The sequence below is a fragment of the Tamandua tetradactyla genome, chromosome 9 (assembly GCF_023851605.1).
Source record: "Tamandua tetradactyla isolate mTamTet1 chromosome 9, mTamTet1.pri, whole genome shotgun sequence".
NCBI classification, from domain to species: domain Eukaryota; kingdom Metazoa; phylum Chordata; class Mammalia; order Pilosa; family Myrmecophagidae; genus Tamandua; species Tamandua tetradactyla.
The window spans coordinates 44,746,907-44,772,535 of NC_135335.1; the positions used below are offsets into that span (position 1 = coordinate 44,746,907).

Here is a 25,629-nt window from a genome sequence, read left to right on the forward strand (position 1 = left end):
TGAAACACAATGTGGAAAACACTGTGATTGTTATGGAGCATTATTCAAATGCAAGCACTGTTTGTTGCTGGCTATCAATACTCCTTGCGAAGGCAAGGCAGTAGAATGGAAGACATGTGGATCCACTAACGTGCTGGGTATTGTGCTATGGCCAAAGTCTACTGTCCAAATAACATCCAATGATAAATAATTCCAGCTGGTACTGACAGGTCAAGATGGCCTTTAAACTGAGAACAAAAACACTCTTAATATCCATTCTCAATAGCAGTTCACAATTTAGTAAGTTCACAAAACAAATCTGGTTGGAATTTCACTGGCTAGAGAAGCCATTCAGGCTTCTTTAGACAGGGGGTGGAGAGGGGCATTTTTGCTTCCATGTTACAAAATTCAGTACTTTGAAAGGCAGAATAGAAGCCTGGCCCTCTTCCTAAACAGACCCAAATCTTTTGACAAAAATGGTTTCCACCATTTGTTACCATTCTGGACTTAAGGAAAAGGATGCCATACGAAAAGGGTCTAATAATTAATAAAATGGGCATTAAGAATAGAACATTCCCCTGGCATAAATTATCGCTCCCTCTAAGAAGAAACTTTTTTGCAAGGTTGGATGCATTTTAACCACTAACCATCTGGAGCTCTCAGTTCACCAACTTCTCGCTTGGTCTGTGGACAAAAAGTCGTATATAGAACATGGGGTTGGGGTGGGGTGAGGAACTAGAAGTGAGGAGGTTTTCAGCTTTAATGAACTTAGCAATAATATAAATGTGAGGAAGAACACTTCCAAGTTGACAGGAAGAAAAGAGTTGAAGCGAACCAAGTTTGCATCGGAAAGGCATTGTGGTAGATTGAGTTACGTGCCCCGGTTCAGACATGGCCTTAATCTTGATGCACACTCTTGTGGGTGCAAACCTATTATAAATAGGAGTGCTTGAAGATGTTATTCTTAGTTAAGGTGTGGCCCAAATGAATGAGGGTGGGTCTTAATCCAGATCACTGGAGGCCCTATAGACATAAAGAAACTGGAAGCCACCCTGCGGCTTGAAGGAGCATGAAGCAAGAAGTTAATGGACCCCAGAAGAAAAAAGAGAGGACGTCACCATGTGACATGAGGCAGAAATGCAAGCCAAGGAGCCTCAAGGTTTGTGGCAAGCCAGGTGCAGAATACAACACTGTCCAGGAAGAAAGCAGGCTTTCTAGCCTCTGAAGTCATGAGACAATAAATTCCCACTGTTTAAGCCGATTCACTGGGTGGAGTTTGTCATAGCAGCTCAGGAAAACTAAGACAGGCATCAACATTTCAACTGCAGTTTTCTGAAGGAAGGTTTCCCCTTGTCCAAACTGTGGAGTCACCCTTGAAGACATGGAAACCAAAACCCTGTTTCGACTACTCTACTGTACAAAGACTGGACAGAGGGCCATTTTCTGGCTCACCAGTTCGGCTCCTAAAGCACGAGAGAGGGTAGAATACAAGGAGAAGCTGATTAAATTAATCTGACCCCTGAGCTGCAAGGAAATGCCTGGACTCCAAGGTAAGGGCCAAAGCAGTGGATTTTCATGATACTTTTTTCAAGGTGCATTAATTCAGTTCTTGGAAAATAGCAGACTCCAGCCTGTTCTATGAGAAATCCTTTTCTTCTGAGAAAGAAAGCCAAACACCTCTCCTCTCCTCTCTCCCAGAGCCCTTGGGAATCAGCACTTGCTGTGAAAAAGCTCTGGGCCTACTTGGTAAGCAGTCTGGTTTTCTCCAAGTATGGATCAGAATGCTAACAGCTTCACACATTATTATCAACAACATCTCAACCAATAAGATGTACTTCCAAAAAAAAAAAATTAAGGCGTTATCTTAGTCCCCACGTGTATAGGTAAGCTGCCAACAATAATCGTCTCTAGCAATATTTAACAGGAAAATCAAACAGATGTCAGAGAGGCAGGTCAGGCATCACTTTGGAAGCTCTTGTGCTCTGACCCAGGAACAAGAAGTTAAAGTGACTCCAAGTTTTCTCTGGGTTCAATTATCAAACCTTCTTATTGATGCCAAGGCCAGGATCTTTTGTGGGGCTGCACTGGCACAGCTATCTGTCCTTCCAGCCAAAGACAAGGAGGGAAAAATAAAAAGTGTTTAGAGAAAAACAAAGGTGACCAGTGGAATACTAAATAGATGTGCAGAAAAAAAAACCAAACAAAAAAACAACTGCCCGAAATAGAGAGGGGTCTGCAATAGAGACCTCCTTGGTAATCGTATTCAAGGACAAGAATGTGTTTGGGGTGCTTCTCTAGTCTCCTTGAGGCTGATTAAAAAAGAAGGCACTATAAAACAAATAAGATTTTGGTTAGGCATCAGGAAGGACTTTGGTTAAAGCACTCAGGGAGATTTTGGAATGTTGATCCATGGACATCTACTCAACATGAAAAGAATACTTCAAAAGCCAATGTGAAGTCACATCTGGGACTGCAGGTGGCACCTGGCAGCCTCTGAGGGGGCTCTCCAGAGCCGATTCTATGATGCAACAAGAAGTATATTCTGGTGGCTCAGGTGGGATTCCCAGGGCCCATCATGGCTGGCCCACAGACGTGCTTGTGGAACCTGTGACAACAAGACACGGAGGCTCTCTCCTTGGGGCTCCAATGCATACGAGCCTGGTGGTGGCAGGTACTCCTCCCGTCCACTCCGTAAAGGGATGCAATCTTTATGATAAAGACGGGACTGGAGCAGAGGCGGGAGGGTAAAAATGATGATCTCTGGGCTGACACGACCTTATTACCACTCTGTTCACCTGAGGGACAACGAATCAATACCGATCGACTCTTCCTGCCCTAAATACTCCAAGATAACACAGGGAATCCAGCCTGAGATTTGTACCCATGTCAAGAATCATCCTTTGCAAAGCATCCTGGGCTCTGGAAAGAGCACTATATCCTACATGATCAGCAACGTAGATGGTTAGGAACAGGGGTGCCTTAAGAACTGGGTGCATTTGTCAGGCCATGTACTAACATCCAGCCTCAGTTTCCTCAGCTGTAAGCACCACCTCAGAGACTTTGGGAAGAGTCAAGGAGGTAGCACAGGTAAAATCCCACCACAGTGCCTGGTGCCTGATAGGTATTCAATACCATCTACCTTCTCTTCCCCATTCTCAAGAAACATATTTGTAACAAATCCACTTGACCAGAAAATCCAAAGGAAAATAAATATCCCCTGGTTTGCCAGGGGCCAAGATACTAGCCTCACAAATAGCAAAACGTTACCCAAAGCAAATACTTCCCTTAGGCAGGACCCACAGCCACTGTCTATCCTGCTCACCTGAACTGCCTCTCAGATCCCAGCCCAGGTCTGTACCCGGTGGACAGAGGCAGCACTTCCATGCCTCCCAGCCCCGCAGGCCCGTCCCACTGTGGGCTGGTCCATCAGGTTCATGCCATATGGCTGCGAGAGCATCTGCGGGATCTGATCATAAAACCTACTGATGGTCCAAGGGAATGGGACCTGTGGGATGAAATTACACAGCACTCCTCTGGGTAAGCGTTTCTTAATGTCTTATGGCGCTGGCATGGCTGTGTGGGTCCAAGCAGGTGATGGGCTGGAGCCAGCCTGGTGCCCTTTAGAAGCACTGACTAGGGGTTGGCAGGAACCACGGAGAACACCTAATCCAGACGCCCACCTGACAAGTGCCTTACCTTGGCTGAGCAGGCATCTCATGCCCACTGTTCCCCTCAGCTTCCACGCTCTGACCACACTGGCCTTCTGACAGCTCTCCTAACAGGCCAGGCTGACACCAACCTGTCTGTTTGCAATGCTCTTCACAGAGCTGGTTCTCTTCTCACCCACCAGGTCCCAGCTACAGCGGCACCTCCACAGAGACACCTTCCCCCATCACCATAAGTTGCTCCCCCCTCCATGGCCTGCACCCTGTTTGCGTTCCTCACATGCTTCTCCCCATTTATCAATTTATTCACTGATTAACAGGAGGCTACCTGTCTCTCCCGCTAGACTATAAGCTCTTTGAGGGCAGGAACCATAGTGCTCTCCTCTCTGGCTGCATCGATGCCAACTGTGCCAGGCACACAGAAAGTACTCAAGAAATATTTACTACATCAACAAATGCACAGGAATCCTGAAGGAAGTGCAGCTCTAAGCAAATTTAATTCGAGTCTAACTTTGCATCTACGGCAGATGAAGTTTAACTCAATGACCAAAGGATGCTTATGTGTGAAAGCTCCAAGTCCCATCAAACCAAGAAAATACACGATGGCCAAAAACAGCCACAGATAGCTGCTGTGGAGTTCTCACCCCTTGAAGACTTATTAGGATTTTGCACATAGTTTTACGATGGCTCAGCCTGGCTGCGGAAGCCTCAATCCGCCCTGTTAACTGTTAACCACACTGGTCCCACTGACACGGTAGCCTGCGTTAAGAAGCAGGAAGGACAAGCATCTGCAGGTCTGCCATCTCAGGACCTCACTCTCTCCCCAGACCTGATAACCACCTGCTCTGGGCTCAACAGTTTATGGGCTTGTGTTGCAAAGAGACTAATAAAAACATATTTCTCCAACACTGTATGGTGAGGGTAACTGAAATGCATCATCCTTGAATAACAATATACTTTCTTTTTAAAGCAAAATCCTGAATTCAGAGGGAAACAAGTGGCATGAAGATCTCAGATGGTTTTAGGACCACACCCTCCAGTGTCTAGGACATCTTGATGAAAAGTACCCAGGCATAGCAAGTTGGTAGAAACATGAAGAGTTTCTGATACTTTCTAAAAGGAACTTAGAGAACCTCAGGAGACGTAAGTGGGCATAGATTTCTCATTGAAAAAGGAGAGTCGTGGCAGAAGAGCACAAGCCAGCTGTGAATATCAATTAGGTTCTCAGAGGTTGGGGACCAGAGTTTGGGTGAGGTGTCTGCACTGTCCCCAGATGAGGAATCAAGCTGCTGGCAGTTTCTAATCAGAAATTATTCTCAACCATGAAGTTAATTCTGCTGGAAGATTTCCAAAGGAAAAGTCCCTCCAGTTAGAGCGCAGAAAAAATTGCTTACTTGGTCTGGAATTCTGGGGATGTTTTATGCAAATGTCTCTACGAGAAATTAGTAAGGGGAAATCAGCTTGCCTTTGATTGTTCAAACAGGCTATTGCTATTAAAGACTGCAGAATTTAATGGTGCAGCTTTCCCCATTCTGCCCTCCCCCCATCTTTTAAAACAAATGCCAGCTTATTAATTTCAACCTGCAGGTAATGGACACTGCCCAAGCTCCAGGAATGATCATCGTGGGAAAAATGCATTCTCTCGCTTTCATGTGGTCCTGGTTTGTAACATGCCAGATGACACAGGAGATGCCCCTCTCTGCAAAGTAGGGACACGGTGGAAGATGTATGGAAACACACACAGCTCTTCTCCAGGGGGCATATCTAGACTGTCCAGCTACCAACCCATCAAATATTGGGGAAAAGGTCCTAAATCAGGCAAGATTTACACATTCTAGGGAGAGATCTCTATAGTTGAAGGATTGCTAATTTTTTAAAAGTCATGCAAAAAGAGATCAGGGAGGGTGGGGAAAAAAAAACACACCTTAGAAAAAAAAATCTCTGCTGATGTCCTGAATCTACACAATGGGGAGCTCCCAGCAGGGAGAGGAAAAATATTCTGCTTCCGGAGACAGCTCTAAGAATCATATGTAGGTGTGAGAAACAAGGAAGCTTATAGATTAAAAAAAAAAAAAATTTAAGAAAAAGGAAGGGGGGGGAGTGAGGAAGGAGTCAGGGAAGGGGGGGGGTGAGATCTTTGAGAGACAGGGGAATTAAAGAACACCATGGTAACTGCTCCGTCCACCTACCCCAGCCGCCCACCCACAGCCACATTCTTTGCTGACGCATTTGAGAACAAGCTGGCTCCTACCAGCTCAGGAAGGTGAGCAAACCCAGAGAGCTCATTAAATCCCTTCTCAGCGACTCTTGTCTGCCTGCAGATAGTGAGCAAGGAGGATATAAATAGCAGTTATATAACATCTCTTTGTTGATTCCTGTGCTTACCCAAAAAAATGCAGCCTGACCTTGTTTTTCGGTAGAGTTTGCCTCGGCCTGCTAGTAGTTAGGGATCATCTTAGAGTTTAAACAGCAGGATATAGATTTCCGAAGTTAAGGGTACTATACTCATTGCCATGCAAGTTAGGGAATCCTCCTTGGGTATTAAAAAAAAAAAATCCACTAGCTATTAAACAAACACTACCCCCCCCCCCCAAAAAAAAAAACAGTGAAGGAATTTTGTAGCTTCCTGTTAGAACATTTCCCAAAGATGCCAGGAATAATATTAACACTTAACAGAGAAGGACCATTAAATGGCATGTTGATTTTCTGAAGGAGGTCAGAGCACTTCAAAATAGACATATATTTAAGGCTGAATGATGTTTTCTAAATACCTCCAGGTATGATCCATTGTTCTGTTTCTTCCCTAATAGGCAAGATGGTAAGATTTGAGTGAGCGAAAAGGTCTCCAGTTCAGAGATGCTCACGCCAAGCAGTGATGCAGGGGAAATCAAGGCCCTCGAAATCCACAATCCCCAGTCCCCCGCAACCCCAGCAAGACCCCCCAGTGTCTCCTGCTTCTGAAGAGACTCTCACTTGGGTTGCTTTAAAGGAGTGGGTGCCTATAGCTAATGCTGCCCGGCCCCACTTCTCTGATTGTCTAACCTGTTGATGCTGAATAACTCTTTCCAAAACTGTTTCCATGGGAACTTTTCTCTCTTGACCTTTCTTCAAGAAACATTACAGGTGTTGGAGAATTCAATGCCCTGGGTCTCAGTAAGCTTTTCCTATGTCTCGGAGCCTGTGGCTTCAGCCAAGAGAGCTTTCTCACCTACCATGCAAGGGTCTCCCAGGCAGATGTCTTCAAAGGGGTGAGTCAAGCAGGGACCGGTGGGGGCCTAGGATGACCTGGAGAGGGCATGTATGCCCTGCTGAACATGAAGCATTCAACTTCTGTAGACAATGCTTTTAACACATCAAATCAGCTTCATAAAATACACCCTCAGCTCAGGGGTGACCCCAGCCAAGGATGCTGGGGCTGTCGCCCTCAAGGGGGATTTGCTTTGTCATCAGAACTGCACATAATGCATACATTCAGTCAGGGACTTGGGTGGGAAGCCTTAGCAATTGAGAAGACTCCGCACATATTAGTGAGTTACCATTAAAAGTGAGATGACCAGAGTGAGAATTTGTTGTTTTGTTTTTACTTTAAGAAATGTTCACGATTACAAATGCCTCGTCTGACATATGAGGACCGAGGCCCGGAATCTACGGCGCCTGCTGCGGGGACAGGACAAAGGTCCCCTTCCCTGCCAAATTCCAGGTCCTCAGTCAGGGCACATCATCCCCTCTCCAACTGAGCCCCAGGAGCCTCGTGCCTCCTCCGTTCATAAGTTCCTGCCGAGGCAGACAAGATCTACCTTCTACAATGTGAACAGTGGGGCTCTGCCAGGGACCAATAAACATTCATGTCTCGACGCAGCAATGTTGCCAGGTAACAAGTGTAGAAATATACTCAGAAAACTGTATGTGACAATATACAACCTCCGCTCTGCAGCTGATAACCGAGGGAGTGCTGAAACACCATGTTCTCTTAACACTTGGGCTTTCGGTGTGAAAATAAAATTAAACGGGATACTTCCTCTTGTAAATATAAGCCATACACACAGCTCACACATGCATCCACTAATTGGAAGTAGTAGAGGGGTTTCAACAGCCATCTGCAGTGCATCCTAGCTCGCTCCCCAATGGGAATTTTAGGAAACCCGAAGAAAATTAGTTGGTCAGGAGACTTTCTGATGTCAGGGACAAATTCACATCTGAGCAGAGGAAGCTACTCATAAAAAGTATGCTACTCATACCAGCAGGAACTAAGGAAACGCTCACTTGTTATTATAAAACTGAACATGTTCCCATTACATGAGTTTATAAGTCTGCCTTTAGAACTCAGATGACCAAGCAGTGACTCCTTACTTCTCCGATCAGACATCCAGGGCATCGTGCCCTCAGCCCAACAATACAGACATTGCACACTAGTGTGCACAGTGCCAAAGTGCATGAGAAAGAAGCCTTGAATGGCATCAGACCCATGCAACTCAAAGGCTGCCTAGCATGGTGGAAACTGGAGAGATCTATGAGGAAGACAGACGTATGCTTAAATCCCAGCTCTGCAACTGGCAACTCTGGCTAAGACACTTGGCTGTTCTGAGACTCAGTTTCCTCATCTGTAATGGGGACTCCCCCATGTAGCCCAGATAAAGTACATAAAGGACTGTGTACAGTACCTCCCTAGAGTGGGCACTTTAAAAAGGCAAGGCCTTTCCTTTTCCTTTCCCAAAACATGAATGTTCTTCCAAAAGCATATGGGGAGGGTCCAATGCATTTAGCTTCTTTGTGCAAAGAGGGCAAAAACTGAGATCTAATAAACTTCACATTATGCCAAAGAGCATATGCTTCTCTTGATGCAAGGAAAAAACAAAAAAAAAGTTAAAATCTAACTTTTCATAAGAGTCCTAATAAATGAGCTGCCCTCAGTCTCCACGGAGAGGAAGTTATGTAAGAGACTTTCCGTGTCATTAACTTTCATAGACCTGGAAAACTGGACCTTGCTAGAGGTGAAGCAGCGTGTCTGGCACACACAACTTTTATTTGGCAAAAGACATGCCAAGTCTAAAAGGAAAAGTCTTTCACAGCTTCCTCCTCTGTCATTCACGGGCTGAGTTTTTTTAACCAAAGCAAATATACTTACCAAGCAAACTGTCTTCTGATGTGTCAAGAAGGCAGAGTGCCCTTTGTTGAGGGTAAACAAAAAGAACAAAAAAGAGTGATGCCACACAGTTCAATTTGCCCAACAAACAGAGTTGAGGGCCTTGAAAAGGATGTGAGACCCATTTTCAGTCCCCAAAGAAGGGGGTGTGGGCAGTATCTATGCCAGGGAAATTGATGGAGGCCTCTCAGGCAAGGAGGCAGCACTGTAGAGAGGCTAAGAGCTTGTGTTCTGGCAGGAAACAAAATCCTGGCACAGCTTCCTGCTAGCTCTGTGACCCTAGGCAAGTAGCTTGACATCTCTGGTCTTCTATTTCTTCATCAGCACAACAGGGGAATTACACAAGTCTGTACCACACAGGTAAATGAGATCGCACATAGAAAGCACTGAGCACAGGTCCTGGCACATGAGCACTCAGATTTTTAGGGACTCATTAGTTTTACTGTTATTACTATAATCCATCGTTATTATTGAGAAGAAGAGGAAATAAAGACATTAAGTGTTTCTAGTCCAACCCAACAATGGCATTACAAGGACATTTGTCCAAATTGCACTTGTGTGCTTTTCTTGGACTTAAATAAGCTTCACTCCCTCCCACTCCTAAGGCAGGTGCCCTTCTAAAACCGTAACAATCATTAATAAGACATTTCCACATTTTGCATCCTCATGTTTTATATTCAGAAAGGATACTAAAGCTAAGGTAACACGGTGGCCACAGGGGATAAAAATTTCTATCAATTTGGCCACCGTTTACTAAGGGTCCACCTTGGTCCAGGTGCTGGGGAGTAAGCTGCTGCACTGACTCTGGAGAGGCTGCTCCCTTGGGTGGGTGGGGCAGGAGGGAATACACAGCCAACAAATAACTAGGGCTGCTACTTATGAACAATTTCCACGTGCCACCCACACTGCTGAGTGCTTTCCAGGTGTCATCTTATTTAATTCCCAGAATAACGCTACAGAGTAGGATCAGCCACACTGATTCACTGAAGATACCTCCCCAGGGGTGAAGTCAGACTTGGTCTCTGCCCCCTGGGATGTTTCAATCAATTATCACTTCACACGTATAGCAATTGCTACAGTAAAACAAAGCTCTGCCCACGGGCAGAGACCCCCACCTCCGCCTCCAGAGCAGAAGACACTCAAACCAGGGCTTGGGGAGCATGCCAGGTAAAGGGACAGAGGGCACGTTCCACACACAAAGCGGCCTCTGAGTACAGGGCTCGGCCAGGGCCTGGCAGAGGAAGGGGGCAGCTCTAGGACAATGGAAGCGGGTGGAGAGTGGAAAATCAGGTGGGGCCAGGTCACACAACAAAGTCATCCTCCAGGGAAGGCTGTCAGACAGGCTTCCCTCTCAGGAACATGACTGACACTGTGCAAGAGAGAAATGCCCAGAGGCAGGGAGGCTGTTGAACAGGCCCTTGGCTCACCAGGCAAGAGGAGGTAAAGATCCAAGGCCAAGTCAGGAGGCAGTGGAGCATGAAGGCTAGATCAGGAACCCTGAAGCCAGGACACCTGGGGTCAAACCCAGCTCCTCCCTTTCCAGCTGGGTGACTCCAGGCCTATTCAACCCCACGATGCCATCTGTAGATGTCCAGAGGAAGTAACAGAAGCTAAGCTCTGGGAATAGTGTCGTGCTCATCAGAAGTCCTAGGCAAATGCCAGCTATTAAACTACCAGCAAGGAAAACCGGCACAGGGTTAGTTACTGGTGACAAGCAAGAGGAGTCTAATAACTTCAAGGTCTCCAGCTTGGGTGGCCGGGAGAATGGCGAGTCCACTGACAGAAATATGGGACAGAAGAGGAAGGGAGATATGCATGATTGGAATCAGGCTAAGTTGGAGATATCATAGGTGGAGATGCCCAGCAAGGATCTGAACAGGAATCCAGAAGTCAGCAGCGAGGTAGGGGCAGGAGCTCTGCCTTTGGGAGCTATTGGCGTAAATGGCAGCTGGAAGCAATGGGAGCAGATGAGCTCACCCAGGGAGTGTGTGGAAAAAGACAACAAACAGGCTGGAGACAAAGCTCCAATATTTCAGATATTTTACGGTTAACTATATGCCTGGAGGAGTCCCTGAGTTTACATCTGTAGCAGGCACAGAAACAGCACAGGTTTAGGCCATTATGGAAATGACTAAGGTGGAAAATGTGATACTCTTGGGTAGGACTGAGAGGTGATTGCAGGTCAAAAATTTGGTGTTTCAGGTGTCTAGACTCTTGAGCCACCTACAGAAATCCTCACAGGACGATTGACATTCCTCTGCCTTCCATATCTGCATGGAGAGGTAGGAAATGGGGGTGATGGATTACATTCTGGTAATGGGACAGTAATGGGAAAGGCGAGAGCATCTCTGGGAGGGAAACAGTTAAAAAGTAAAAAGCACTCCACCTACCCAAAAAGGAGAGAAAAGAAGAGATGTTTCTTCCCCAGAATTCCCAGTTATTAGCTGAGGAAGTGGCCCAGGTATCTTGAAACTTAGTATATTCAATAACTTCAGTTCATTGCTCATCTGATGCATGTTTACCAAAACCTTGCAATTGCCACCAGGGGATGAAGAACATGGAATGGATGGATGGATGGATGGATGAGAAAAGTCATGATTCCTCCCCTTAAAAAGCAGCTTAATAACTAGATAGTCAAGATTAAGGCAAGCCCAGGAGCAGCACACTTTCTGTAAAGGGTCAAATGGAAATATTTTGGGCTCGGAGCACCATAAGGTCTCTGTCACAACTACTCCCCTCTGCTCTGCAGCGTCGTAAAGGAACAGCACGGCCGTGCTCCAATAAAACTGTATTTATGAAAGCAGGGGGCCTGCTGGATTTGGCCCATGAGCCATAGTTTGCCGACCCATGAACTAACACATCACAGGTCAACAGAGTAGAATTCGGGGCTAGGGTAAGAGGTATTCCATACTCAGTCATTAAAGAAAGCTAGGAAGAGCCCTGGCTAAAAGAAACCAGAAAAATCTGGCCTCGTGAATTCAATAGGATAAAATGAAATTATGGTTCAAATTACAACTGCTTTCAAGTCTTCTGTGATGTTTTGCTCTGATCTTTAGTCAAATTTTGGAGACTGTTGAAAGCTGAGGTTTCTATTGAAGACATCTACTGTTAAAACTAATTCCTGATTATGGGTTTGGTGGGAAAGAGATTACCATTCTTCTTCCAAAACTCTTCTCACTTCCCACCTTATCCTCCCCTCCTCCACCGCCCCTGTAGTGCTGTCCTCTCACTGAAGGCCAGAAGAGCAGGTTTATGGAACCAACCCATCAAATGTTGGCTTTGCCACTCAGGAAAGATAAACAAGAATACTGGATCTCGTTCCTTTAGAAGTCTGAGCTAGAGCACACACTTGCCTGCAGACCATCTCAACCAGACCATGCTTCTTATAATCAGAAGCACGAGGAGTGTGCTGACAATTTTTGCATCAATTTTCTGTCCTGAGCTGCACTATCACTTAAGAGAGTGGCACCAATGACAACAGGATATAGCTACGTGTGCTGTTATTTTCCTTAGCAGAAGAGTCCACTTGAGTAAAAGTCTTATATTCCCAAGGACAATAACCACTTCTGAGACTTTCCAACTCAGGACATGGATTTAGACCAATAATCCTAAAAGATCTTTGTTAAATGACACTCCTGCTGCCTGGGAATAGGGATGAAGGGGAAGATGCACAACTTAAAGGAAGTATTTAAAAAGAAAGAGAGAAATGAAAGAAAAGGAAAGAAAAAGGCATGGGTCAGGGAACAGGTAAAACCACAAAGTGACTGAATGACCTTTTGTTTTCTGCTCCATCCATAATGTCAGTCAGTGTAAGTAACCAGGGTCCCAAAGCACTGAAATTTCCCCACTTTCTCGACCTCCAACACCATCTCAAGTACATAAAGCAATGAGAGGGACTTTGGAAAATGTGAGCGTAAACCAACAGAAAACAGCACACCCCATGGGCCTGCTGGATCACCGACCACTACATAAAAGCAAAACGTTAGGAGTCGGATTTTTGACAGAAAACAAATGTCATCAACTGAAGCCTGTTTCTAAACAGCACATTTAAAAATAATTAATAAAAATAATCGCCACCACATGCTGGGATCTCTGCATGTGCCAGACGCTGCACCGATAAGCACTCCCCACTGGCGGACTCATTTCGCTGTCCCAGGAGCCCTGGGAGCTGGGAGCTGTCCCCACCCGCTGCACAGATGGGGAAACAGGGAGGCCTGCGGAGGGTTTTGCCTCAGGCCCCTGCGTGGGGAGGCGGGGGAAGTGGAGCCCAGGCCTGGGTCTTCTCGTCCCCCAGGGTCAGTCCCACTACTGCAGCTCGTGTTTCCGCAGTGTGGACTGAACGGGCAGGTATACCTATTACTTTGTCTAATCCTCTCAACAACCCCACAGGAAGGTACTGTGTTTTTTTATCTTCTTTTAACTTTCATTTTACAGATGACGGAACTGAGTTTCAGAGATGTCCCAAGACCAGCCCCAGGTCACTCAGCTCAAGGGCTAGGATTTTTAAATGAGAGGCCCCTTTTCTAGGCATTCTGTCTCTAAATCGTGGGGCTTTGTGCCACCAACTCGCTCAGGAAGGCAACTGCCCAGTGGGCTCCCACCCTGTCTCCCTCCCCGGGCTTCCCTGCTCAGAGAGGCCTGCTGAGGGCAGGCCAGCAGCCTCCTCCTTAGTCTAATGCCAGGGGCTCCCCAAACCTCTGCACACCAAGGAGAAAACAGTCCTCTGACTTCACTGCAGGCTAAACTCATTTCCCACATGGATACAACCTGAGGTTAGAAAACACCACTCAGAAGTGACTCATTTCTGCTGTCCCTGCCAAAAACAACACCCATTTACGTAACTCACTCAAACCCCTCTCTCCTCCTCCTCCTGTCAACCCAGGCGCATGCCCCTCACCAACTGCCCTTCCGTTTCCAGCCAAGGGAAATCAAATCACCCTTTCTGCGTGTCTCTCTCTGCTAATTGGGGTCAGAGGTTCCCAAATCAATGTGTCCCTTCCACAGCCTGCTCTGCGGTGGCTTCTTCTGGAGAGGGCGGGAGATTTCACATCTAATATTGGCTCTCAGGCTGATCTCTAATGCCAACCTAGAGAAATAAGAGAGCAGGGGGGTGGAGAGGCCCATGACCCAGGGATCTCTCCCACAGCCAAACGTGTATGCCAGTTCCTCTGACGGAGCATTTCTCACACTTTCCATCTCCAGCTGCGTACGTGCAGAAAATAAAACCCTTTTTGGGTGTGCCTGTAGCCCAGACCTTGGCGTAGCAATAGCCGTGGGCAGCTCTGAGCTATTTGATACATAAAATTCACCATGCTTCTGCAACCAGAAGGAATTCATCCAAAAAAATTTTTTAAAAAATATATCCACCCCCTTAATTTGCTATCAGATTTTTTTTATGGTCACGTCAGCACAGATATCCCAATACATCTGTATTTGCTTTAAAAAAAAAAAAAAAAAAAAAAGCTGGGATGTTCAAAGATCTGCCCTACTTCTCTTTTCCAGGTAAGGACAACCTAGCTTTTGCCCTCCTAGAGGGAAGAGGAAGTGGTGGGAACTTCCCCAGGGTGCTGGTGGGAACATCTTAGGAGGAAGGAATACAGAAATTGGCAAGGACTCAGAGGACGGATATGAAAGTGCCATGAGCATGGCAGAGCCCTATGTCTGCCAAAAATTAATTCACAAGCAAATGCTTATTTTATAGTTTCCCAGTTGCTACAAAACATTAAGCGGAAAGGAAAATTTTTTTCTGGGGGCTGGCAGGAAGGTGGTAGGGCCGGGGTGGAGAGAAAGAAAGCAGGAGTTGAAGAGAAGCTTGATTCCATGGTTTGATGATGGGTCCCATTTCTGGAGAAACCAAGGTCTGTGGCACCATGTCCTGGTTCTCACAAGCAGAGGATGCCATGCGAAGGCACGAAGTCTTAGCTGCTCTGTCAGCACCCAGGTAGGAGACATTTTGGTGGTGATCCCCATGCTCAGATGTCACTACCACCAGAGAAGCCAGGGCAGGGACAAGGATGCTGGAAGGCCTGGTGTCACAGTCCCTAGAAGCCCACTGTGCCAGGCTGGAAAATACCCTGTATTCAGCTTCCAGGCATCTGAGGGCCTTCAGTGTTGATGTGATGGATGATGTTCTTTCAGAATAACTGAGCCAACTCTCTCCATGAAGGCTCCCAGCAAACACTGCATGTCATCGTTTTTGGGTTCCCATAATGTGAATCCTCCAGGGTCTGGGTTATGAAATCTAGAACTTCTGGAGGGTTATCGGCCCCAGTGACCTTATCGTCAAGATGGGATTAAATTTTTACATATCACCCAAAAGGGGAAGGACCCGAGTCAACACTTCTAGAAAGAGAGGATTGAACTTCCAGGGAGAGCTGAACTCCTCGACTGCAGAGACAATGGGGACCCCCTTTCTGCACTCAGGCACCAAGCCCAGGGGCTTGACTGACCCACAAGAGGGACTCATCAATTCTAAAGGAGGAGGGGTGGGAGCTACTCTCCAAAGGGAGCTCCTAACAATTCCCTCTCTCCTGTTGCACACATGAACCTCCTCACAGCAAGAGGGTGGAGCTCTTTTCCCTTCCTTTGAGACTGGGCTGACCTCGTGAGCGGCTTTGACTAACAGAATGTGGCACAAGTGGTGTTCTAGGAATTCTAAGCCCAGGCCTTAAAAGGACTGGTGGCTCCGCTTACTGCTTCTTGAAATGCTCCTTCTGGGAACCCAGGCCCCATGACATAAGAGGCCCAAGCCACGTGAGGAGACCATGTGAAGAGAAGTGACGCGCTGCCGGAGAAAGTCTCCACTGAGCTCCCAGCAGACAGCCACACCTACTGCCACAGCCACCGATGTAGGCCCTCCAGCCATCCCAGCCCGATCAAGCCCCAACGACCACCAGCTCACCATGTCCCACGGAGGAGAGAACCACCCAATGGAGGCCACGGGGTTGTGCCAGATATCAAAGTGGCTGGTGAGTTAGGCCCTCCAGTGAAGAAGTGGTCTGTAACACAGCAATAGCTAACTAAAACAGGGGGAACTGGAGACACAGTCTTTAGCAGGGGTTTGGGGGATCTGTCTAGTTTGGGGGATCTAAGTCACAAAGTCCATGGGCTTCTGTTCCCCTCACCTCTACCCTGGGGTAAGTACACACTCAGCATTCTTTACAGAGCCAGGAAGCCACAAGTGCAACAACCTGAGTGAAAGGGCTTCAGAAACACTAAGTCACCGAGCAAACAGAAAGTAGGTATCGACTGCATTTTCCTTCTCTACTGAGCTCTGCAATCAGTAGCCAGCCCTCACCCGCTGTGCCTCTGTCTTTGGAGACCAGGCACGGATTTGCCCTGTAAGAAGGGTCAAGCTGTTTTCCCTCACAAAGCACCTGCCTTTCTTCCTCAGATCTTTACCATCATCCCAAAGAGTGAAGCTGTTAAGAGCGAGAAAGAGTTTTGTGAGCCAGGCTGTTACGGTTCAAATCTTGGCTCTGCGACTTATCACTTATGTGATTTGGGGCAAGTGCCCTTCACCTTTCTGTGTTTCCGTTTCCTCATCTGTAGAAAGAGATAATCAGGTGCTACCCCACAGGGATGCTGAGAGGATTAAGTGAGATGATGCATGCACAGTGTCCAAGCACAGTTCTTGGCACACAAAAACCCAAATAAACAGTGGTTATCCTTTTTTTTTTAATTTTAAAAGAATCAAACTGTAAGACTGACTTCCTTTTGTGTGCAGGTCTATGAATTTTCACGCGTGTACAGAGTCACGTAACTACCACCACAACCAGGGTACATAAGAGTTCCACCACCCAAAATATTCCCTCACGCTAACCTTTTAGAGTCCATTTCCTCCCCCACTCCCAGCCCCTGGCAACCACTAGTCTGTTGGCCACACCATTCACTCGTACTTTTGGAACCACCCTACAAATGGAAGCATACAGTATGTAACCTTTTGACACTGGCTTCTTTCACTCAGCATGATGCCACTGAGCTGCCTCTAAAGTTATCTCATTTATCAGCAGCTTGTCCCTTTTTAGTGCTGAGTAGCACTCCATTGTATGGATATACATATTTTGTTTATCTAATCACCATTATTTTTAATAATTACTTTCACAAGCCAGGGAAGATGTCAGAAATGGAACCAGCAGACCTTCACCACTGGTTTCTAAGAATCCCTGGGAAAGTATCTACTGCTGGCTGAAATGTCCTGATTCAAACCTGCAAGTGATCCAGAAGCCCATTTATGGTCCCCGCTTGACAGACACGGGAACAGAAACCCAGCAGTAACTTCCCTGATCTCATACAAAACTGGATTCAATGCAGGGTCTCATCCCTCTCCTTCTCTGCGGGAAGCATGTTCATTGTACAGGGAGGAGGTGCTATTCAATGTGAGGGCCCCATGAAGACCTATTCTTAGATAGGTGACATATAGTCCTGCAACCATTCAGCCCTGCACGCTGCCCTGCAGTTGCCCTTTCTATCATCTGTCATTGAGAGAGATAAATCTAGGAAAGCCCACCTGACCACAGACCAATTTCCCTTCCTGAAACCCTAACACGTTCACGTTCATCAGGAAGTGATAATGGGCAGTGAGTTCCAGCTGGAGCTGACTCTGCCTTTAAATGGATTACAGCCTTCCAACAATCACTGACAGCCTCGACTGCTGACCCAACCCAACCCAGACCAACTTTCCAGCTGGTCATTTACTACTTTGAACCAGCTTTTCTGAAACTGTTCATCACTCTCCCCTGAGGCTTCAGGGTTCCCGTCCTTAAGTGGCCTCAGAAGTAACTCCAATTCCATGTTGTTTCCTCCAGAGAAAGAAGCTCTGGGCCAAGGTGGATCTCACACGTTGCCTCTAGAAAAGACCACAGGCCTCTGCAGGAGAAGCGGGAGTTAAACCGAGAGCCTCAAAGGTCCCAGAAGGAAAGAGAGACATCTCAGAGCCACCCTGGTGAGGAGAGGGGGCACCAAGCCCAGGCCCATCCGTGCACCAGACCCCTCAAGGGAAAACGGCTCCACTCCAAGAGGCTGAACTGCTATTGCTCCCTTGTGGCATTTCTTCTGGAGTCTGAGCATATGAGTAATAAATGTGTGAAAACATGAAACTAATATTCATAATTACTTTCCAAGATAAAGAACTTGCAGGAAAAACAGCTTCTGCCTGCCTTGCAATCACCATCAGGAGTACACTGTGAAAAAAACACCGCCGCCTGGCCAGAACTTCAAGCTTCATCTCGCAATCCAGCCTCAGCACCCGGGGGCGGCGTTCTCCGCAGGCTCGATGGCTGCCATTATCCCTACATGGGGTCTTCTCACGTCCAGCCCTGCAGACTCAAAGCTTTAGGAGTCAGCTTGGACCTCTGACCCTCTCATCTCCCGCAGGCCATCCGTCGCCAACATCACTAGGTTTCTTCAGTTCCATGCACAGGGTCCAGGCTGGGACGTTAGAGAGCCTACATTCAAAATATCCTGCCCCTTTTCTCCTCATCTGCCCCCCACTGTCATTTCTCATTTCTAAAAATCCCCCATTTTTTCCTCTTTTATTGAAGTATAACTTTACATATATTATAGTGCACCAATTTCATTGGCGTGGCTTGCTGAGTTATTTTTTTTTTTTAATAATTTGAAACTTACCAGACATTTACAAATGTGAAACAAAACCCAGAGAATGCCAACGTACTTCCCCCCTCCCCAGATACTCAGATCCACCAATTTTAACATTTTGCCACGTCCGCTGTATCATTTCATCTATCCATCTGCCTGTCTACCTATCTATTTATCTGTTTTGTAAAGATATGAGAATAGGTTGTATATATCATGCTCTTGAAGCACAGAACACTTCCATGCACATTTCTTAAGAACAAGGATATTCACTTAAGTAACTTCCTTAAGTTCAGTTATCAAGTTCAAGATCGTTCTCTGGGTTTTAAATATGTATACAGTCATGCAGCAACCAAACAGACCAAAATGTAGAATATGTGCAGCATCTCTCCTACACAACATCCTCTCCCAATCTATAACCTCTTTCATCATAGATTCCTATTGAGTTCAGGCTCTCACTAGCTCTCCTTTAAATTACTGTCAATTAGCTGGTGATGGGACTGCCTGCTTGTGGGCCCTGCCTCCCTCAAACCCCACATTCATTATCAGTCCGTCTTCACCGCTCCTACACCATGCTTTCCTCAGTCGAAAGGACCAAATCTCTGTTTTGTGACCATATCTACTGCTTTCCCACCTCTGGGCCGTCTCTCCCATGCTGTATGACTAAGCACCTGCCCCTCCCACGTCCATCTCCAGGTCCACTCTCCACCTTTCATGCCTGTACCCATCCTTCAACACCTACCTCATCATAAAACCTTTCACAACCCCCTCTTGAAGATGTCCCTGCTTCTTCCTCACAACTCCCATAATCATTTCTACCTCTTGGATGGCACTAAACCTCATTCCCAAGACACAGTTTCTCATGGGCATGTACAAGTATCCTACTAGGTATCCAACTTCTTAAAGGCTGAGCTTCAGGGGTTCTGGGATTTCTCAAATAATAAAGCCTTTTTTTTTTTAAAAAAATAAAAGGGAAGTGAGGGAATGACAAGATTTCCAACTTCTTATTCGACTAATAAAGAAAAAGCAATGATTAAAAAAACTATCCTCTATTATCATCACCATTTCATTAAAACGTAGCTTAAAAAAGCTTCACTATAGCTTAAAGAAAAGTTTGGAGGGGACATCATCTCAGGAAAAAAGGTCAGAAGTCTTCAAAATGAATACATTTGGTTTATGAAAATCTTACCACATTGACCCCATTTTTCACACTTGGTTATGCCTGGAGAAAATTCTCATAGACTAGCTCTAAAATCTGGAAGCCAGTGATTGCCCTGTAGCCCCTAGTAAAGTTCCATGCATACAGAATGTACAGAATAAATATTTCATTCTGCTGATCTGAGCCACAGGAAATCATGTGTTTCAGTGGCAAGCAGGTTTCGAGCTGCTTCCCTTCTCCTACAAGGGTCTAGACACCTCAAACATAGCAGTGGTGTGGCAACCTCTAACTAAAGGGAGAACTGCAGGAGGCAGCCCTGCTCATGTGACAAAATCAAACAGCAATTCCAGCATGGATTCATGGGCCCATGTTACAATTCAAGCGCGCACTGGACTTTATCACTGGCTCAGGTGACTAACTCATTATCACAAACTCCAGTTTAGTGCACTGTGGAATAATGAGCTTCCAAAGTGTGTGTTGGGATGAGCAGGGACGGAAGGGTAAGGAGAAAGGGCCTTGCTGTCAGCAGTGTAGGTTCCGCCAGGCCCACGAGCATCTGGTTGGAAGAGAACAGGGACCCAATCCTACCTGGGCTTTGCTTGCCAAGCCAGGTACCCTCTGCCTACCCACAGGCAGCAATACTCAGTTTGCACAAAGAACCAAGACTTTATGAATTTAGCACAAGAACTTAAGTTCAAGGCCAAGAATACATTTGTCAAATCAATTATATATGTAAGGGTGATTTTTATGATATGTGAATTATATTGCAATAACGCTATTATAAAAATACATATACCTAGTTCGATTCCCAGTGCCTGCCCATACAAAAAATATATATATAGATATATATATACCTGTGTACAGATGTACATCTAAGTAAACCCTTATTTGCGAGCAACAAAAAAGGAAGACTGCATAAAGTGGGTATTAAAAATATTTAAAGGGGTCATTTTTAATTCAATTTATATATCATACAAATTATTTCTTTAAGGACTTCTACCAAGAATTCCAGTTTTCTGTTATTATTTTAAATCTACATTACACCGAGGTGGCAAAAAAATTATCTACTCGTTTTTGGCTAACCTAGTCTGGCTTGTTCCTATTAGTTCAAATTAGTTACGTTTTATTGAACTTTACAGTTAAAAGGCAGAGAAATTTATGGTGAGCAATGGCTACAACATCTGCAGGCCCATTTCCTTTGCACATCATCATCACTTTATCAATTTTCAAATGTAACTTGCGTTTTGGAATCAAGTCCAGATAATGACAGAATTATTACAGCAAGGTATCAGTAGACTATGTTTTTCAGAGCAACAGAAGCATGTGTACTAAGCAAACCTTTTGCTCTTGGAATGATCTGACCTCCATACAGAAGGGTCAGCACCACCTGGGGTTCTGGCTCCGAGAACCCACCTCCTCCCGCTTGGCAGGGCTGCCCTGTCAGCAGCCCAGCCGTCTTCCTACCTGTATGGTGGTGTTGCCTCCTTCCAGGAGGGCGATGGCCAGGAGAATGCTTTCGTGGAACACCCGGTCGCTGGATGCGTTCATTATGAGGTCGATGACCAGATTGGAGGCCCCCTCCTTGTCCAGGTGGCACTGGACCTCGGCCAGGCTCATCTCACCCCTGCTCATGGGGCTGGACCCGGAACCTCCGCCTAGGTAGATGGAGCACTGCTCTTATTTACTGTCATGGCAGCTAACATTCCCTGCAAAACGTTACGTACCAACACTTTATGCATGAAACACTTTACCTGCAATATCTCTTTTAGTCTTCTTAACAGTCTCACAGGGAAGATACTGGTTCTTAGCCCCATTTAAAAAAAAAAGAAAACACATACACACACACACACACACACACACAGAGGACATCTCTTGCCCACAAACACACAGCTTGAAAGGAGCAGGTTGGTATTTGAATTCTGGCAGATAGGATGAAGGAAGTATGAAATATTTCCAGGGAGTGACAAAAGCCACCCAGCCAAGACTCTCCTTTACATTAAAATGTACTGCGAATTATTAAGAATTGATGTGAGTTTAAGACATAAATCAGACTTAAACTCTTCCTAGAACATTCCTAAGAAAGCATGGCCTAGGTGGATTTTTTTTTTAATCCAATTTTATTTATTGTTAGGAATTATGGATAAATTTTTTTTGTATGCTGTATGGCGGGGTCACATTTCATTATTTTTCCATGTGAGTATCCCGTTATTGCAGCACCATTTGTTGAATTTGTTCGTTTGTTTTGCTTGTTTTGGGGGGGGGGGGGGCAGGTCGTGGTGGGGGTAGTGCAAGGACCGGGGATCGAACCTGGGTCTCCTCCACCTCAGGCGAGAATTCTACCACTGCACCATGCACACTCTGTGGGTGAATTTTGCCTGTTTTTGTCTTGGAGTATATTTACATTGTTATAAAGCTTGGTGCACAAAAGAAGCCTGAGCCTGAATGCAAAAAGGGCTAATCATCTCCTCTACGTGCAGGTCCAAGAGGCTATTGTCACTAATTCTAGACGGGTCATTTTAGCCCTCTTTAGCCTTGTTTCTAACAAACCTCCCCAGCCCCAAACTCACCATTAACATCATTTATCTGTTCATTCATCCACTCAGCAAACATTTACTCATACCGGCTACATGGAGGCAAGAACGTGGGATAGGGAGTGAACAAATGACATTCCTATCCTCATTGAGCTTAAGATGTGATGAATATACTTAAGAAGAAAGGGTCTGTGTCATTCAACAGAATGCATTCCGTCTGTGTTTGGAAACTGCATATATAAGAATTTTCCTTGCATTATTACTGATAATAAGGGGAACATTAGTATACTTGGGTAAATGGGCTGGTCTATTCTGAGAAAGGAGAAAATGAATCTATCAGTCCTTCCCTGCAGAGCCCAATTCAAATGCTACTTTCTTGCTGCATCTGCCCTTATCTACAAGGAAGATAACAAGGAACAAGGAAGATGTTGAGTTGCACATCTTTTCTCCCACAGCTTCTAGAAGCAGAATCTGTCTCTGATGCATTTCTGAATCCCCTTGACCATGCCTCCCAAGGGCTTCACATATTTGTTGAGTGATCCCCTGCAGAAAGCAAAGAGAAATCACTTTGAGATGTTGTGTGAGGAACTTCTGAGTGAGAGTCACTGGGGATTTTCCTGTATCTTCACAGAAGCTTGCATGGCTCCGTGAACTGGGCACATTGCTTCCAGTTTCTGTCCAGTGAGAGATCCAAGATGCTTCTGTAGAAGTTGCTAGAATGAATTTATTAAACATTGACCATTTCTGTGCTACCCACAGAACTCACCTAGGTTCTGAAGCTGCTGCTGAACACTCATCATTACAACACAGGGCAATTCACATTAGGCACACTCACAATTGTGCAACACAACTGTGCTTCAAGCACCAATTTAATAGAATCTGGCTACTAGCCCACCTTAAAACCCAAATTACCTAAGACGCACAGTTGAATTGAACATCTTTTGCAACTTTTACCTATAATTTTGCCTCAAATGTTTTTCAAGATCTTTAAAGATTTACTTTTAGGCACTTTTGCACAGGGATGTTTTTGTGAACTCCTATATGAGTTTGGGGAAGCATGCAGCATGGGCTTTGGAACTAGACACACCAGGTTTAAGCTCCAGACAAGCCACTAATAAGCTTCAATTTTCTCTGTTACACTGGCCCAACAACCATGTGATGGGTAAGTTGGAGAAGAAAAGGAGAGAAAGAACGCAAAGGACTTGGGAAAGCCCCTGGCATTCGGTAAGTTCAATAAAAAAGGGTAGTTTTCACCATCCTCACTGCCAACATCACCATCATTTTATCAGAATACATGAGCCCTAATGATCATAGGAAAATGTACAATAAAAATCCAGTTCCTTGAATCATTCAAGTATCACCAAGAGGGTGACTGAAGGGGAAAGACAGGGCAAAGGGGTTAGCCAATATTCAATTGCAGAGAAATGATATTTTGCAGGGAAGTACTTTTAGACATCAATTTGATAGTACACCAAAGAGAAAACAAGTTGCTGAAAAATACATTTGCAACCCAAATTCATCTGTTAGGCTTGCAACCCATTATGCAGAAACATGAAGCCATCATGTGGCATGCTCAATTCACACATGTACTGATCAGCACAGCATGCAGCCTACCTCCTCCCCCAGGTTTGCTGGGCCCTCCTGGTGGCAGCGGGCCATTGCCAAAGCTGGTCAGGCTCTCTCTTCTTCCTGAAGGTCTGATGTTTCCATAGTAACGGTTGACCAAAATCTGCCTGAGCGCCTCACCCTTAATTCAAACAGGATAATGAAATCAGGTTCTGAATTTAATGCATAACTGAGCAACTAACAGTCAAAAAACACAAGGATGCTCAATTATAATTGGCCCCGTTTCACTCAGGGAAGAAGTAAATTATTAATAAAGACATTTGGAAACTCTCAAGTTAACTTGTTCAATATTTTCTCAGGAAACCAGACCATGTCAAAAAAAAAAAAAAAGGCAGCAATTCTAGAATATTAAATATCTGAAGTATTCTCTCACACAATGATAAATATCTGAAGTATTCTCTCACGCAATGATAAAGATCGAACATTAATTTTGAAGGGCAACTAACAATAACAAAACAAACACAAAATTCCTTTAGGGTAAGCCAATACAATTTGGACAAATCGAAAATTTTACAGGTCAGTTTCCACATAGGAAATATAAAAATGTCACTCCAAGCACAGAATTTATTGCTGGGGTCCTAAGAAAATATTAAGATATCAGTGTAATGGAGTATACTGATTTAATGAACTGAAAGGAAGACTTTCTTATAGAAATAATAAGTGGACAAGACAGTGAAAAGATAAGGCGACTGGAAACAAATTAGTGGCAGATATGTCAATAAAAAAATAAGCATCTTGGATGACATTATATCTGTGATTGATTTGAAATAATCTGGGAGGAGGACAAGTGGGTAGGGGCATAAATGAGACAAGATCAGGCATGAGTTGATAGCTGCTGATGCTGAGATATGAGTAGGGGTTCCCAAAACTCTTTTGATGCCTTTTATATATATTTGAACTTTCTGATAACAAAAAGTTTAAAATATATAAATATCAAAGGACTCCTGAACAGGAGATATAACTCTTCATCACTTCGCTAACTGAAAGAATAAATAAATAAAAGGTTAATTTTTCCATTAACAATAGAGGACACTGGCAAGCCAGTCCAAGGAAGCAGGATTTATTCTCAGCCATGAAGATAAAAGGGTCACTGAGATCATCTCCCTACCTCCCCATCTGCCAGCTCCCAAAGTCAAAAGCTGCACAAATTTTCCCTGGGCTAACTCCCAGGGACAGAGCAGTTAGGCGTGGAGTTCCTCTGGTGCATCATCAAGAGAGGTAAGTGAGGAGTCTAGCAGAGAGAAGAGGTGCCAAAATACGGCAGGTCTCCAAAATAGAGACCTAAGAGTTCTTCTGATGAGACCTGCATCTGTAACATGAGTCAGGAGGATTTAAAGTGATTTGTTAATAAGCTCTGAAAATAGATCTGGAAACTTCAAGTGAGGTGTTTGCCAAAACAAGACAGGAGGGGGATGTCAGAAGGGGGAGGGCCCTGTGAGTGGGGAGGTGGAGGTAACGGAGGGAGGCAGGGGACAGAGGAGAAAGGCAGAGGCAGAAAACACAGGCAAAGAAGCCTGAGTCAATTGTCAAAATCATGTAAAGTCTCAGGGCTACATTGCCAAGTGTAAGTCCTTTGTTAATTCATGCTGCTGGTCAACTACTCCAAGGACAGATTATAATGAGGTAAAGAGAAGAAAGACTGGGGGGTGGGGATAGGGGGGGATGGGAAGGAAGATTGAGAGAGAGAGAGAGAGAGAGGAAGAGAGACTGATTTCTTTTTTTTTTTAATTAAAGGTCAGGAAACAAAAAGTCTCAATTTTCCTCTCTTCATTCCACCCACAAATATGGCTCTCGTTGAAGTTTTGCAAAGGAGGGCATGTCTGTTAGCTTATGAAACACATTTCCCACATTGACCAACTGCAAATTCCAACCGTGCTTCAAAGGGGGAAGTTACTTGTAATGTTTGAATTCTTTTGAATAAACTACTTGTAG

At 45.2% G+C, this 25,629-nt stretch overlaps 1 protein-coding gene across 7 annotated transcripts in view; it reads right to left on the minus strand.

Moving 5' to 3' along the window:
• The window catches only part of ITPR1 (inositol 1,4,5-trisphosphate receptor type 1), a 355,613-nt gene that overhangs the window by 87,861 nt on the left and 242,123 nt on the right, over positions 1-25,629 (minus strand). For all 7 annotated transcript variants that reach the window (XM_077116692.1, XM_077116687.1, XM_077116688.1 and 4 more), the window contains 2 exons: positions 23,686-23,818; positions 21,005-21,195 (listed from right to left, as the gene is read on the minus strand). In XM_077116692.1, coding sequence (XP_076972807.1) covers positions 21,005-21,195; positions 23,686-23,818 — 324 coding nt within the window. The remainder of the gene's footprint in view (positions 1-21,004; positions 21,196-23,685; positions 23,819-25,629) is intronic.